Source organism: Aythya ferina (genome assembly GCF_964211825.1).
Source record: "Aythya ferina genome assembly, chromosome: 7".
Classification (NCBI taxonomy): Eukaryota; Metazoa; Chordata; class Aves; order Anseriformes; family Anatidae; genus Aythya; species Aythya ferina.
The window spans coordinates 4,698,401-4,716,401 of record NC_140302.1 but is presented as its reverse complement, the minus strand read 5'-3'; the positions used below and the strand labels follow the sequence as shown (position 1 = coordinate 4,716,401).

General features: G+C 39.3%; 1 protein-coding gene across 2 annotated transcripts in view; it reads right to left on the bottom strand.

The window, feature by feature from the left end:
* The window catches only part of TET1 (tet methylcytosine dioxygenase 1), a 73,363-nt gene that overhangs the window by 15,543 nt on the left and 39,819 nt on the right, over positions 1–18,001 (bottom strand). For both annotated transcript variants that reach the window (XM_084525925.1, XM_084525926.1), the window contains 5 exons: positions 14,633–14,841; positions 13,373–13,523; positions 9,800–9,889; positions 9,215–9,352; positions 388–727 (listed from right to left, as the gene is read on the bottom strand). In XM_084525925.1, the coding sequence (XP_084382051.1) occupies positions 388–727; positions 9,215–9,352; positions 9,800–9,889; positions 13,373–13,523; positions 14,633–14,841 (928 nt within the window). The remainder of the gene's footprint in view (positions 1–387; positions 728–9,214; positions 9,353–9,799; positions 9,890–13,372; positions 13,524–14,632; positions 14,842–18,001) is intronic.

Here is an 18,001-nt window from a genome sequence, read left to right as displayed (position 1 = left end):
GTCTCTCATACAAAGTAGGTAATGGTTCTTGTACTTTAAAATGATATAAAATAATGCCCATTGTTTAAATAAACATTCCTACCGTTTCAAGATGCTTTTATTACCATTATTTATCAGAATACAGGAACCTGAAAACATTTCATTGGTGCATTAGCATTACTTACAATTACGAAAACACCACCACAAACTTATTTTTGCGTTATCACCTGTCTTCTTCTGTGCCAAGAGAGAATGCTGACTACACTGTCTTGTTCATTAGCTCCTAAAACGCAGGGCAGGGGAGTATGTTATAAAAGTGAGTATTAAGGAGTTTTTCCTTCCCCTCAGATGGGTAGGACACAACACAGTGTCAGACAAGACCAGTAGAATTTAATGAGCATCACTCACCTAAACAATGCAATGTGTTGCTCAGATTTTCTGATGCTTCAGTTTTCAGCTTTACTGGTGTTGAATATTTTTTGTCTATTAATGGCTGCTTTTCAGTTGGGGTCCTCCTTGTGTCAGGTTTCTTTTTCTTTGTAGCTCTGAGAGGCTCAGCTAACATTCGTACTTCTCTGGGAAATGCTGTGAGCACCTGTATGGCTCCGGCTTTTATCTTAGCTTCCAATCCTTCCTCGGTGCCAAATTCATCTGTTTGTGAGATTTTGTAGAGAGGTAACACGTGGAGCTGTTCATCACTTGGAATCACCCCCACTCTCCGGTTATCTTCCTTTGTTAATGTACACACCTGGGAGGAACAGGACCATTTACAAATACAACCAGAACACAAACATTATTTAAACATTTAAGCATTTATCTTGGACTTCATTGTTTTCTTCTATTTTATAGTCTCAGTGCTATAGGTTTTCAAATGTAGACATCTGACATGCAATTTCTTTGATTTATGGTGATGCAGAAAAATTACTGGTACCTGAAGAATAAGGAGAAGGCATGTGTTTTGGACAGGAAAAATTCAGCTTTGGGCCAGCTCACACTATCCAGAAACACATGCCAAACTCATTAAATAGGCTGAGCTGTAAGTATCCTGGAAATTCTTAAGTATTTTTTTTTAAACATGTATTTGATGTTCAGGTTCATTTTTAAAGGCTAAATATAAAAAAAAAAAAAAAAAAAAAAAAACAACAAAAAAAACACACATGGATTCAACAAGAAGTTTGTAAGACATGGAACTATTTTTTGTTGTTGTCTGGCAAACGAAGTTATCTATATTGCTCTGTATTTTCAGTAAATCTCAGCTATAACTCTCTCTTTCTGAATCTACGTATCTGTACACACACTTTCTTAAATTAACACCCCTCCCCAGCTCTGCCTGCTGTAATGAAGTCACGAGACCCAACAAATATTCGGTTTCTCTCATGCCATTGACCTACTTTCTCTCATTAAATTACGTGTTGCCAAGAGGAGAAGGCTGGCTAGATCCAGTTTGATAAGAAACGTGAATAAATATCCAAAGTTATTGCAATGGTTTTCTTATTAGTTATTCCAAATCATTGCTGAACCTTCGCAGTACTTATGACTTCCAGCATGTCTAGAGTTCCAGCTGTTATTAATATTAAACCTTCACCTTAAAAGAAGAGCTAAAAACACATGCTTGTTTCCTAGGGACAAAAAAAAAACACAACACAGAACAAAACAAAAACCACAGACACACACAAAACATTCTTAAAAACAGAGGAGCAAACCACATCTATCTGGTTTCATTCTGTGCTTCCCAAGGGATGGCGACAGTTTTACACACTGGAGCAAGTGTTCAAATAAACCACACATTAAGTTTCATTCATTAAATTCACAGGAGAATGCTGGTTTTCACAATATACCACATTACTAGAAAGCCATGCATTAATACCATGGCACAGTTCAGCTTCTATTCATGGGGAGCTGCTAACTACACACACAAAGCAATCTGAGCACCATCCAAGGAGGAGATGATACTCCCTAAATGAGGGCATTCTCTTGCCATCACTGTGTAGGTCGAATTTGATGCGTATCACCAGTTAATTCAGTTTTCCAGAATCTTGTCACCATGCCTAACTTTTTGGGGGAGAATAATAATAATAATATGATTTAGGAAAAACAAACATTTATTTTGTAGCATAGTCTTCACATAAAAGCGTCACAGATTTATTTCCAGAATAACAGAATTACAGAATCCCAAACTAAAAATCCTAAATAAATAAGGTGGTGGTTAGGGCTTCATAAATAGCCATATGCAAAGCTTGACAGTTGCAGAGCAGCAAGAGGAGAAAACTTGAGGGGCAGAGACAAAGGTGGCATTTTAAAAGGATCAAGAGAAGGGCTCTTCAGAAGAAAAGGTGAAAGGGCAAGTAGAAGCTGACGAGTAGCATTTACTGATGTGCTTGCTCCATGCGCACTTACCTCCACTGGGCAGCCTTTGGACTACGAGGAAGATTTAGAAAAAACAAGTTGTTCCGTGAGCAGCAAATGACGCCTGGTTCCCTACGGACTTGTCCATCCCCACGCTCCCACCTGCCCAGTCCCAGCACCATTACCCCTGCCCCCGTCACACCTCGCTGCCACCTCTGCTGGGCACCAACCCGCAGCAGGTGGGGCTTGGCTGAAGCTCGGCGCCTCCCGCTGTGCGTGGATTAACCAGGAGCTGCAGCTGCAGCTGGCCTGGGTCTGTCTCCCCGCTCAGCAGTGGGCTTTCACCAAGCTTGGAACAAGAGGTTAAAGGCTCCAAGACAAGTTTCTGTGTTCAGTGGAATCTGGCTGAAATGCGCCAGCAGATTCCAAATTGTTCAGGGGAGAGAGGGTAGGACATACAGAGAGCACAATTACATAGGGCTGCTCAGCACATCCTCCCCTTCTAAATTAAAAACAAAAACAGAAATAAAATAAGCATGGAGGCACCTAGCTCCCGTTTGTTTTCATTAGACACTGCATGGTTCTCACTAGCTGTTAAAAATATTCTGCCCAACCTCTGTCTGGACCCATATGCTAGTCTGAAAAAAAGGTCTAAATCTTGAAGATCAATCTCCAATCTTGCTATTTTGAAAATCAAAACCCTCACCCAATTTACAGGTCTGCATTTCCAGGCATTTCATCAGATATGTTCATAGAAATCTTATCTTGTACAGTTAGTAGATTTATTCTTTCCCATAAAGAGATTTTCTCTTAAAAATGTATTACTTTTAATCATCTGTTCATCTGACTTATAATTAGGCAAGGATAGATGAGCTCTATATTTTTGTGATACTTGACCCAGGGGGAAGTATATGAGCAGACAGAAAAAAAATAAAAATAAAAAACTCCTATCAGGTGAAAGAGAGCTTAACTGGAGGCAGAAACAAGTATTTGACAGTATCACAAAAGCAACATCTTCTTTAAAACAAGGAAGTCAAAGAGCTCTCTGGAGGAACTAAAACTAATGGCTGTAGGACTCTGGCAGAACTATGTGGAAGGTATCGTCACCTCCAGTACACCATATATTAAATGAGACAAGAATGAAGAAAATTCTAAATTCTCCAGGAAAAAAAAAAAAAAAAAAGAATACCTAAATACCCTTAATACACCTAAAGCCTAAATACCGTAACAGAGAAGTTAATATATATTATTTCTCAGGGTCATTGTTCCCCCATAATATATTATAAAAGGAAGAACCCAACTGCAAGTGGGTAACTGAAAAGTTAATGTTACCAGGAAAACAGTTTTAAATTTAGATTTTAAATTTAAAAATATTAAGGTCCTGCAGATTAGCTGGCAATTTACAGCTGAAGCAGAGTAATCCACCAAATGTGAAACATCCATACTAAAAGCCCCTCTAATACTTAAATTTGTGCAAAATATTCGATGAGGAAACCTACACATAAGCTACAGCTGAGAAGTTAAAAGCAGCATTTTCCATTGGTTGTGATACTGTGTGCAAATGGACCAGAATTAAAACTGAACATGAGAAAAGCATGGACTCTGTTAAACCCCACTTAGGCAGTGAAACCGCATATCCTGCTATGCTCAGTATTTTTTCCAGAACATGCAGCTAAATCATCCAGGATGCCGGAAAGCCAAAAAAAACACAGGCCAGGTGGTTTGTTTAGGTTTCTGTGTGCCTGGTGATCAAAACCATTGCCTATTCTGGGTTTAGTGATGTCATGGTAGAACTTGCATAATCACAAAACATTTCCCCCCCCTTCTTTTCATTGAAATACACCCATGAACTCTGCTGCCCTACACATCTGTAGCCACGCAACTGTGAACGAATTATTCTGGGACACTTTCATCTGCCTTTGGCCTCCTGAACTTCACAAGATGTAGCCTTCTGCACCACAACGTAAGAACAGATGTTTTAAATTCCAGATGCAGCAAAGCAGTCAAACAGCATTTCTAGCCTTCAAGGATGAAATCAGATTTCCTATGCTCATCGTCCCTTTGCAGATGGAACAGAGAGAAAGTGCCACGTGGGACTCGGAGATGCTGTGCCATCACTGGTTAGCATTACAAATACAAACGACTTTGCTTTCTTTTCTCTTGCAGCTGAGAAGCAGTTTTTTTTGTTGGCCCCTTAGATCCTGAATGAGCTTGCAGAAGTCTGCAAGTCCGAGAAGGGAGTCCCAGACACTTTTCCTTTTGACCACTTGAGGCTCTACTAACAGTGCCTTCTGGATACACCCACCTCAGGTGCCGTTTTCATGCCGCATGCTGTAACATGGGTGCAGTGCACAAACCACTGTCTGGGAACTCACGCATTACTAGTGAAACTTCTAGCATTTCTCCATTTTCACAATATAAAGAAAGGCAGTTCCGCACCAACATGCGAAAGAACTGCTTCACGGTGAGGGTGACGGCTGGCACAGGCTGCCCAGGGAGGTTGTGGGGTCTCCTCCTCTGGTGATATTCAAGGCCCATCTGGACACCTACCTGGGCAGCCTGCTCAAGGGAACCTGCTTTGGCAGGGGGTTGGACCTGAGGATCTTTCAAGGTCCCTTCCAACCCCTTCAATTTTGTGATTCTGTGATTCCGTTAAGGTGCTGTGGAGTTTATCTTTTCTCTGATTTGCTATAATCTGAACCTCCAACTTAAGCATCTAAGTACTTCTGTAGCTCATAAAGAAGTTGTAGACATAACCTCAAATGCATTCTTCAAGCATTTGCAGACATATTGTGTCATTTATTGCAAAGGTCCGGACATACATATGCAGTGGTAACTTGGTGAGCTGTAACTACAGACACAGAGTAAGTTACAGGAAGAGCAGAGAATCTTTAAAAAAAATTATAAGAAGGAAAAAAATCAGGAACAGTTTGTTGATGGATTGCTTATTGACACTAACTACTTAGTTCTGCTGCCAATAATTTTACATTGCAGCTGCCCTTGAAGCACAGATGTAAGCAGAGATGTATCTTCCTCCCCCTCCTTCCGCAGTGCCTCCTACAGACTGCACGGCCCCGCCACTGCTCTCTCACCTTCCTCCACCCCAGCAAAAAGGGCAACGTGCCCCATATGGTGAGCAGCACCCGTATGCATGGCACACTGCTAGTAAGGTCATCATAAACCATTTTGTTCTAGCTGTTGTGAAACCCCTTATTTCAGTGATTTAAATGCATTCACACAGGTTTTAAGAGTGTGATCTTTTGCAGCTAAGCCATTGAAGAAACAGCAACACTTATATTTCACAGAATCCATTAATAACTATAAAGCCTTTATTTACATGCTGCTCATTTACAGTCTAGCTTCACGTCGACAAGGAACACTGCACCCTAACACCGTGTTGCAGCATACAGCAATGGCCCTTTGTACAACATTAAAAGATGACAAAAGAATCTGAGTAAAAATGGATGGCAGGTTTATTGACTTCGAGGTTCTTCAAAAATTCAATCCATAGGCAGAAATTACTTTTGCTTCTTTCAGATAATCATGCTAGTTTACACCTCTGTAGAAATGCCAAGTGTTTTCATTCTATTACAGAGACAAATAGGGAACATTCACTTTTGTCTTCAGCTTTTCTATCAAAATGCAGTTCTGCAAAATTTTCAGATTTTGATAGCCAGGAAAGGTTTTCAGCAAATCACATCTCCCATGGTAAATCTTGCTGTTTCTAACTTAAAATGTACTATTCTACCTTGTACCTACAAAAGATGTTTCCAAAACTTTTTTTCCTCCCCTGCTAACAAAAATGATAGTCATTTATTTTCAAAAATACATACAAGTAATTCACTTCATCATCAAAACATGTATATCTGGGAAAAACACAGGAATGCTTTTCTGAAATTCTGGCAGGGACAGAGAAAGGAAATTGTTCTTCACAGCTGATTAGATACAATATTCTTTTAAATATACAGTAAATTCCTTACTTGTCCTTAAGCTCATTTAGTGCTTTGCTGAACTCATATCTGTGTCTGATTTAAATCATTTTTAAAAAATCTGGTTTTCCTTTCCTTTCTGTGCACTGTGCAGTATTTCTTTCATATTTGTGGTGAAAGCGACTCACCAACAACTGAAGGGAGAAATGAAAATGTGTCACTCATGCCATAACTAGTGGTGATAGAGCTGGCAGCATTTCATAAATACCATCTTATAAGGTATTTATTTCAACCTTTTTAGTCTAGAGGAACTTCCGATTTTATAAATGAACATGTTGTGTCTGGGTAAGAAGGAAGAGAAGCAATCTTACCAACACCAACAACGTGCAAGATGACGAGTACGTTCTGTACAAATTTTAAAAGTGCAAGTTGTGATTATCATTAAAAAATCAAATAAAGGAAATGAGAAAAAAAAGTAAATTAACTTGCATGCCTTTCAGATTCAAAAAGCCGGGCAAGTCATCCCCATTCTGTTTATTAGCATGTTATCAGAAAACAATCATCTATATGAAAACTGACAGTCATCTCAGGTAGGTGTAATACTTGCACACGCTGCATTTTGCATACAGAATTTGTCAAAGGTAAGATGCAAATATCATTGCCAGCAATCTATTTGAAACTAAGCAGGTAGCTGGAGTAGCTTCTGACACTACATGGGAACACAGGAGGTGTCTAGACGGATGCTAGAGTCACACATGGTAATTTCTTTTTGTTCTTACCATTAGTTTTCCTATTTGTTTACAAGCCAAACTTAACAACCCTAATTTTGATCATCAACAAGCTGAATCTAGATTGAAGAAAGTCCAGCATATCCTATTACCTTGTCTGCAGAACAACAAAACTCTCTGCTTTGGGCTTCCAATGTGCATTGCTGTAACTACATATCTAAGCGTACTAGACAGCAACTTACGTAAGCCTTCTCACTGTAGAGGTTGTATATAGATCATTAGGTAACTCTGAACTCCAGTTCACCTTCTTGTTAACTTTGTTACTTAAATTGAGTGTTAATATTTACCACCTACTTATACACAGCCCTTTGTTTCAAGCGTATTGGAATAAACAGCTTAAATAAAGAGAATATGAAGTGTGCAACAGGTGTTTGTATGAGAGAGCTATGTGATGAAGGTCCTATTTAAAGGTGAACTTCTCAGCACTTGTAGTGATTTTATAATGTTTTGTAAGACTTATAAAATTCATCACCAAAATAACACCAGATTATTATAGATAAATACACATTCATGGAGCTATTCCCTGGTACATTCCTCAAAAAAACACCACCACACACACACACACAAAAAAAAACAAACAAAAAAACAAATAAGAGTTAATCATCCCTCCAGCCAACTGTTGGCCATACATTTATGACTTTTCCAAGAGGATAACTGTATTCTTTATGGGATCCAATATTGCTGAGTGAGTAGTGGGATCAGTTTCCATTTTGTCTTTACATTAACAGGCAAAGTAGCACTTAAAATATTGTTTTGGGAACACCCAAATTAAGTTTCATTTAAAACTATGTCATGCAGTCTGCCATGAAAAGGAAGTCTCATTTCCAAATTTGAGATCTTTCAAAGGTCTGAATTATCATGCTTCAGAAGCTTTGAAGTGACTGTACATACACATGAGCTTACTCATAGTAGCTCACTAATACTTTGCAAAGTATGCTTTCAGCATTTTCTTATTAAAATATCTGCATATAAGTAGCATTCAGTATTAGGAAGAAAGTACTAGTCTATTCAGGACTGGCATTCCTGATGAATTCTGAGGCCTGCTTCCATACTTAAGTAACAGATATTTACCCAACCTGCAAGAAGACATTTAACATCAACAACCTTTCCAGTCACTTCTCCTTGACGTTACATACAAACACCAGTAAGTATATACTTAAATTCAATGCTTTATTGAATCACAGCAACATAATAATTGAATTCTCATTTTCAAATCTGAAAAAAATCGGTTTATAAGAGGGCAGAGATTTTAGATGCATTTCCTTTTTCTGTATACACATCGTTTGATTGAGAAATTATTCTCAAGTGTTACCTTCACCGACATACAAGAAGTCATCCTAGTTGTTTAGGAAGTATTTACAATGTTCTAACTACCAAAGAAACAAAACTCATATTTACACAAGCATTGTCAGCTTTATTTCATTTTCTTCTGACTGTGTCCCTTTTCATGACTATGGGTCTCAGTTTCTAAAAGACTACTTAATTGAGTAATTCCCAACTGATTTTCTCACTAACAAACTAGCAAGGTATTTACTACAATGATCACATCAAAAAAATAAATAAAATGCACACTGATAACTGTGGGTCATCCTTTCATAATGAGATACTCAGATTTAATTTCAAGGACCATAACAGGCACCTGACTCCATCACCTACTCCATGACATCACAGGATGTACTTTCTGACTAGTAACTTTACCAATGTGAAGTTTGGGAAGTGCACAGTGCAAGGAGAAAGTGGATTTGATGGGCTGGGGGAGGTAAATTAATACCGAGTTTATTTGTTTAAGCTTTCCTACAGATGTGTGTGCAACTCCTTGATTAGACCATTATTACCTGACTTTGAGCATCAAGCCTCTACTCAGAATAGCTTATCCATCCCATGGACAATCCTGACTAAAAGGCTCATGTGTCTTCAAAGAATTATGGTATTTTGTAGGAAAGGTCACTCACATACCTTTCTTGATTTGCTCTACAAGATGAACTTATGTCCTCTGTAGACTAATAATAAATAGATCCAAATAACATGAGAATTTATAAATGGCAACGTGCAATTCATTTCATTCGTTTAAAAAACTTCACACAAGTGTACCCACTAAATTGAGAAACATTTTAGGACACAGACTAATCACAACAGTAAACAGTACAAAAAAAGAAAATCCTATGTACATACCACAGTGCTTCCATTGTGCATGTTATGTGTATCCTTATGGGCATGGGCACAGAAATCTATGCAAGCTGTTACACCAGAGAAAGGCCTACCGTCCTTGGATCCAAGCCGACAGTCTGGGCCCATGTGCTCATTTTCCACCTAAAAAGGAAATAAACTACAGGTACTTAGGACTGCAAGTGTGTGACGTAGAACCCCCTAAGCCACAAATGCATTTGGGACTGAATAAATACAGCCAGTAAGTATATCAGAAAGCACCTATTTCCCCACAAAACATGCAGTACTTCTTACTGGCTATCAACAAGATTATCAGCTCAGCCAGGATCAAACCATCTCTGCAAATAAAGTGTTTTTATTTGTAAGACTTTTAAAAATGTACAGCTGGTGGCGTAACTTAATCACCAGCTGGAATAAAAAGAATTTAAAACCAACCACATGAAATAACAAATGGAAGTAAGCAGTGGGATTCTTCACATCTGTGAGATCTCCTGCTTCCACCTGTTAACATACTTTCACGTTGCACCTCGTTTTTAAACAATACTGCCTTGCTGGAGGTACAGCTACACTAGTTGGCTGTCACAGACCTACCTGGTTCTGGAAAGCTTCAGGAGCAAGCTTTTTATAAACCGGAGCCACATCAGTAGCTAAAGTTTGCAAATTATTTTCAAGAAGTTCCTCCTGCAGAGAAAGACAATGTTTAGAGAGCTGCAATTTACTTTAAATGAATCTAATCCAGTTTAGAGATGTCTGACTCAAGTCAGCAAAGCCAATAAGATCCACCTCTACCTTATTTTATTAATCTGACATCTGTACCACTGTCTTTTGTTGCTGGACATAAATAAGGCTATTTTTAATTACTAAAGTACCAAAAGCAATAAATACAAGTCAACCAAATAGCAACAGAGGATGTGTGCTAAGGCAGAGAAACCCAATACACAAGGAATTTATTTTTGTATTATTTTCTCCTTCTCATCCACAGCCAATCAAGGAAAGAGGTATGTTCCACAGAAAATAGAGAAATACCATCCAGAAGAAAAAAAATTATACCACATTCTGGGTGGAGATGGAAACTCATGTCTTCTTTTAGTGTTTTGTTTAAGGGATCTTAAGTCACAATGATAAATTCCTGCTAAAATATAAAGTTTGGAACTTCTTTGTCTTAATCTGATGAGTTACTCCTAACAGTATTTAGCATTGATTTCAGCTCACAGGGGGAGAGGTATGTTTCTAAAACTGCAATAGAAACCTTAGGAAGAGTTGGTATTTTGTTATTTGGGTGTGACAAATTCACAGGACTTCACAGAAATATCTACTAGATTTGGAATTAATATTCAGCTCCCTGGGGAAAGCCATGGACACACGGTGGGCTTCTCTGGCAGTGTGACATTTAAACTTTTATTTAGAGAAACACAATTCCTAAATTCTTGCTTTTCCTGAATTGTTACTTCTCCAGGAAAATCACCAGCAACCTGGGAAAGAAAAGGCGACAGACTCATTCTGGGGTTACATTGTTTTCCTACTTTGTTTTCCTCCAAAGGCCAGGCTTTTGGAGACAACTGCAGCTTCAGTTTTGCACATTGTGTAGTGGAGAAAACAGCAGCTTGCTTCTATTTGTTCTACAAGAAACACTTGTCACCATATATTGTAAACACTTATGCACATAAACATAAGTATACTTCACATTTTTCAATGTGATATTACAAAATGATACTGTATTTTTAACTTGTACTATAACCAGTTTATTAACTGTTGATTGCTACCACATGTCCTTCTGAACTGCACTGAAGGTAACGCATCCTTAATTATCTATCCTATGTACTATTCTTACCTAGGTAAATACACCCTTAACCTCATCTGACTCCATCCAGGGCCTCAAATGATCAACCAATCCAAATCTTTCTGGACTTCGAACTATCTTCTTTTTAATGTGCTATATCTCCTAGCTTTATGTCATCTGCAAAATCATCAATATCCAGTTAGCTAGAAGAAGTATCTGATAGAAAAATAAAAAACCAAATGAAGAGAAAAAATATTCACCAGTAAGTACTCTTTTTTGAGATGTACTGCCAGCCCGCACACACACTGAAGCGCCCAGCCAAGCACCACTGGCACCTCGAGCTGGAGGCTTTTGCACAGCAGCAGCCAAAGGGTGCACACACTTCCCTCACAGACAACCAGCAGAACGGAGTGCCTGTGTGCTCTGCAGCCCTCATCCCCTCCCAGCTGCACTCCCCAAGGAGATTTTAAAACTTCAGCAGAAAAGGGGAAATAAGACTATACACTTTCAGATCACACATCTAGAAAACGTCCCATTACTGGCTAAGTAATCTCGCTCAGATAACTGCTAATGTACTGTGGTGGAAAGTATTCTCCTACAAAAACCTGCAGGTTACCTGTTAAATGAACAGGCAACCCAAGACAGCTCTCATTAGTGGGGCACCATTTCTAGATGCCACTACGAACGCCATCGTGCTTGACCGAATGGAGCTCGAGGTGGCCTTTCACAGACACAGGGGAAGCGATGCCAGCAACATAGCCTGCAGACTCATGCAACACGGTGTGATCAGTGGAGAAGAATCTATTTGAGCTGCCTTTTAAGAGATCAGGATGCAGGCTAATATTTCATTAGACAGTGCATATGAAGATTGCCACCTTGCTGATCTCCCAGCTAATGCCATTAAAAGCATTAGAAACCTGCGGAGGAAACGAGCACAGGATGCTCCGTGTGCGACACTGAGCAGGGAAGAACCTAAGACACAGTAATGGAAAATGGAAAGGGATAAAGGGGAACAGGACTACTAAATTGAAGGAACGCCCAAACATACGCAGTTCTCTGTAAATTAAAATTTATAAAACAAACTCCTTCAAGACATTTTAGACAAGCAGAGATAATTTCAGCTTGTACTGCCTGAAGTTAAGTATTCACTGGGAAACAAGGAGAGAGAGGCTATGCACCCTAGACTGCAGAGGCAGAAGTCCTATTAGCACTTTAAGTGCTAATGAAGTTCGTGAATACCCACAATGAGAGCAGACAGCACAAGTCAAAGGAGAATGAGGGTTTTGCATTGTGCACATGAGCATAATATGTGCTTAATCAGGTCTTTTGTGGAAAAAAATAGGACTTGGGAGGAGTATTTAGCTCCAGTGAATAAACTGACATCACTCTTCCCAGAAACATTGTGTGTGCACACATGTGTACACTACACATTAAAAATGCACAACGCTCCTCCTGTCTGGCCTTCAAGCAGTGAGGTCTTTTCTGTATCTGGCAGCAGTGGAGCTCAGGAGCTGAGAAAGACTAATGGCAGGATAACCCAGAAGGAGAACTAGGTAACAGACTGCTCTATATGCGTCTTTTAAAGCATGTCAGATGTGCTAGTGAAGACCTAATTCATTTATCCAGGAGCTCCACAGGGAAAAGGAGTTACACAGTCAGAGCAAAAGGAACTTTTGAGTTAGCCCAAGGAATCTTTTTGCTTTATGTCCCTCAGGCAGTGCTTATCAGTTTATACCACATTTATTCATTCATCACAAAGTAACTTTGTTTTTTTGAGGTACATTATTTGGCATAATCCATCATCATATTTTCTGAACTGAGCTTTATGTCACCACTAATGCTCTTCATCAGCAATTAGGAGTATCAGTTGGATGCATCATATCTTACTGTAATTCATTCCCTTAAGTGTTTCAAAAACAAGTTGTCCGAGGAAATAATTTATTCCCGATGTCAGACAGATACCAGGTTGTCTGCTGGTCAGGGATCAGTGCAAAAGGCATGCAATCCAAGACACAAACATTTCTATAACAGGACAAGAGAACTGAATCTGTTGAGGTGCAGTCTTGGTGCTTAGAAAACCCTTTATCTCTATTTTAAAATTACAAAGTATCATCATACCAATTTACACAGTGGAGCTAAATATGTAATAATAAAAAAAAAGCATTTAAGGATAATTTTAGAGTACTTAAGGAGATAATAAGAGAGCACTTTCATGCGGTGGAAAAGTTATAAATGCTACAGCTACAAAACATTTAGTTGGATACCCATATGATAAGCAATGCATACATATGTGTGGGGAATTATCTGCAGATCCCGTTTCTAGTTCTGAAAATCATCTGAATAAATAGCTGGAGGAAAAAAAAACATACAAAATAAAGTCTTACTTGTTTAGGGTCATCAGTGAGAAGCCTAAATTTCCTGGGGTTTTTGCTTCTTGCAAATTTACATCCATTGAAATACATACTCCATGAACAGCCGAATGAGAATGATGCTCCGCAAGTTTCTGGATCAAGTCCTTGACATGCACAAGTACGGCTACGAACAGAAATAAAGAAAAGTCACGTCAGCTAATAATGCAGCTTGTTTTTTTTGTTTTTGTTTTTTACTTATCAGTGGTATTTGCAATTTCTTTTATAATACATAGCAAAATAACACAGTTTAACTAGGTATTTTCTGTTAATTAAATATTTGTGTGTAGAGGATTTTTTTCCCCATGAAGACAGTCCCAACTCCCAAAAGACCCACAAGTTCTACTGCTACAACACTGAGGTGTAAATATATATCCGTGCTTCTTTGATTTTGACTTCTCCAACTGGGTAAAATTTTGTCCCACATAAATACTGTATTACCCATAAACACAGTAAATATCTCATGTGCAACAATGCCATTATCATCAAATTGACCCAACATCTAAAATGGAACAACCCTACTTAGCCTAACCATTTAAGAACATGAGCATTACATTCAGGCCACTGCACGGCTGTTAGATATTGGTTAAATGTAGGCAATGAAAAATCAGCACGAAGAAAGCTCTGCTCCACAGCCTCAGTTTCAATGCGGTTCAATCTCTCATTTATTTAAAAAGATTGAGTATTTTAATTTTACATCTATGTAGAATTACAGCAACGTTAGCTGAAGAACATGAGGCAGCTGACAGTTAGCACTACTACTGCGTCTCTCATTTAATTAATATAATTGAAAACAAAGCACATTTGCAGTTGTCCTGGCCAGACTCGAGATGCTGGGCAATGTGTACTGCCAGGAAGAGACATCCTCAGATCTCTCAAAGGCCTCCCTCATGCCGTATACTCATGTGCAGGAGGAAAGGCAGCACGCCTTCCTCTCGTGACCAGCCAGCTTGGCTCATGAGCACAGTACAAGTCACATCCTAGCAGCTCCTTACCATGCCTGCATGTGTAAAGTGTGTGCAAAGACGGGAGAAGTTGCTACCCCCCTCCCTGGGCTTTCCTTGTACAGCTATCCCTTGGAGCCTGGCCTCTAGAAAAAGCCAGGAACTAAATTTTATACTGAAATGACACCTAGTGGTTTGTAACTTTAACACTACCAGTGAATTCTCATGCTGTGTATTACAGAACAACATTCAAAGGGTGACCCAACGATCATTGACAAGTGAAGTGACATACTCTTCGTTTAATGCACATCTGCGGCTTGTGGGACAGCCGTATTTTCTGAGGCTCTGCGTCAGTTCTTTGTACAGCGTGTCAGCCAGGAGATGAGGGATCCCTTCCCAGGCCAGTATGAGAATCACTATGACGGCCGTTTGACAGTGGTGTCCTGCACGCTGACGTACCAAGCACAGCAACTTTTCCTCATCGCTACTTCTTCGTATCACCTGGAAGAATCATTTTGTTTATTCTCAGATAAAAGTAGGAAACACATAACGTGTTGTTCTTCTGAGACATGTCAGGCCTGGAAGAGAATGAAAAATCGCTGCCTGAAGTGTCCGTCAGCAAGCAGGAGCAGGAAAGCTGTGGTCTCTGATGTAAAACATGATTTCACATTGCTTCTCTATCTGTAGAAATAGCGTATGTTACAGGAGGAATATCCTAGGTGCTCTACGCAAACAATGAAGATGGATTAAGACGAAACTAACCACTAGAAGTAAATAATCATCTTGAAGTAACAGATCCACTGCTAATAGTTACCTTGAAAGTACTACTGAAAACGTACTGCTAAAACCCAAAACGCAGGTACATAAAAGCATACCCCAAAAGCAAACAGCCTCGTGTTAAGATGGTTACCACAGTTACACATCAGCATATAAAGCGGTTTCTATCTTGGAAAAAGAGTATTACAAGAAAGTGATGAAAATAAATGCTGTTCTTAAGTGAAGGAAGCAAAGAGATTTTTCATAACATATCCCTAAATGACCTACATTACAGTACTTAGCAAAGCGCTGATTTTTTTTTACTGAATTTATCCATGCAACAACACACCAAAGGCTAACATGATACAGAACACTATAATGGCTTTCAATATACCATGAAATTAAAGTGGAAAAAAATTGATAGTCTAAGTGCTACATATTTTGTTTTTTTTTGGCATAATTTGAAACAAAGCTGCATTGTAAGAGGACCAAAAATGCATTAACACCAGGTACTACTAGAACATAGGCTTTGAAAATATGTTTATCTATTTGTTGAACATGTTTTACCCACCATAGCCTCTATGAGGCTCCAACAACAGTTCCAAGACTTCAGTGTTACGCTTCAACAAAGGTATTGGACCTGGACCTCTCAGGCATTAGAGGCCAAATCTTCCTCCTTGGCTCGGTCATACACAGGATGAAGACAGCTGGGTTGCTCTTCTGTACTCCACACAGACAGTGAGCTCTGCCAGCCCCGCAGCAAACACGCTTGCTCAGGGCGAGCAGCCAGTCATCCTGGCTTTCCACCCAACAACCCCTAGCCATTAGCAGAAACCCCACAGCTAAGTTCCTAATCACGGCCTATAAAAGCAGGAAGGCAACAGTTTCACCTATTCTTTGGATACCTCCAAATGGCTGAATTTTCATGCAGATTCCCTATCAGACCGATGTCAAAGCTTCTTTGTTGCCAGACTCGCAGCTAGCTGTCATTAATAATGTGAGCGCTAGCCTGATCAACTGTGAGTATCTAAATTATTTGAATTAATTCAAAGTGGGGACCAAAGTACCCTTGCAATTAATCTGCAAATGAAAGGATCTTCATCAGACTAACAGTTTCAGAGCAAATCTGTTCAGGCTGAGAAGAAAGAAGCCAGCTTCAAGTTAGTTTGTGTCAAGGGAGAAAGCATCACCCTTTTAAAGTTGATTACGCAGCCTTAAAACCAGCCTTAAATTGAGTGAGAAAACAAGTAACTGCATCTGAGGTACCATTTCTCAAAAGGAGTCTTGGTTGTGGCTGACCAACCGGTACAGTATTTTCTGTAAAGAAAGAAAAATAATGCAACTCATTTACATTTGAGTGAGCTTTACAGAAAACCTATTAAGGCTGATACACAATACAGGTTATTCATCTTGGTGTGAGTTTTACATTCCTGAGGCAGCACTGTTCCTTCGAGTCAGAAAAAGGAATTTGATTTTGTTACTCAGAATGAAGGGTGATGTTTTTAATCTCTTTTTTCTTTCTTGGTTTTCTAGACTTCCTAACTTCAATGAGAAAATCTGGTATCTCTTAGTTTCTCAGTACAACATCAGGCTGCCCTTTGTGAGCTCTCACAGAGCTCTAAACTGGAAATACAGGGTCCAGGAAAAATGACAAATGGACAGGAAGGTAATTCATAGTTTGCTTTGAACAAACATCACACCACCCTGGAGTTAACCCCAGCTGGAATTTGCTTTATTGTGCAAGCAGCAGATACTGCAATCCTCTTACTGGACCCCAGAACATTTTACAATCCATTGTCTTTCAGGCCACAAAGGTGGCTAAGGGATTTATTAGTTGCCTGAATTTTATTTCTTATTTATTTTATTTATTTTATTTTACATCATACGCTCACATCTGACTACCGCAGCTGCAGTACCCCTGTCCTTTGGTAACTGGGGATAAGGCACTTTTCTCTCCTGTCTCAGGAGAGCACAACTCACACCGAAGCCATCGCAGTTCCTCCGGGCTCACGGCCAGCGGCAGTGCAGGCAGAGCTGGAGCCGTGCTGCTTTGCCCATGGTAACTGCTGGTGCCCGCTCACACTACAGCTGACTTTCTCAAAGCAGGAATAAGTGGAGACTCTCTTTGCAGTAATAACAAATTCACAGCAACACCACACTCAGCTTTAATTCACAAAAAAGCACATTTGAGGGAGACAACTGAAAAACTGTAGAACAAATCCAGGCAACAGAAACACCATGAAATTCCTGATGATTTAACAGTTTGTCTCATGAGGAAAATCCCCACTACACTCCTTGACTTGGTGACTTATTAATGACATTAACACTCATCTAATTTCATTAATTTCCAGCTTGCCATTTGTTTTTCAGTACCTGATTACATCCGGTATGTTTCTAAACTCTTTAAGTAGTTACATATTAAGCTAAAGAAAAAATTACCGTACCTGCTTTTCTTCCTGAATTTGTGTTTATCTCAGTAACTGGTAAAGCCCAAACTGCGAATACAAGCTGTGCACTGCTTATCAAGATTTTGTCTGATATGCAAACAGACCAGATTTCTTACTGTTTGTAATGGGCCTCATAAGGTTTTACTTGATTGATCATTTCTTGAATTATTCTTAAATTTAGATATCTCCAATATGATTTATTTCCATCCCAGTTTCTGCAGCTTGAAGCGACCAGGGATGATTCCAAGACCTCTTAACCCTTAAAGTTCCCCAAACCACAGTGTTTTAACCCACTACTCCCCCCACAAACACACGTTGTGGAAGACATCCCGCTTGTTTTAAATTTGTGCAACAACATTATCTTAAAGTCGTCATGAGAATAGCATGCAAAGCCTCAGCCTACACTCTGAATAACCTTTTGTTCTTTGGGCATGTGCTTGATACAGTGGTCTTTCTCA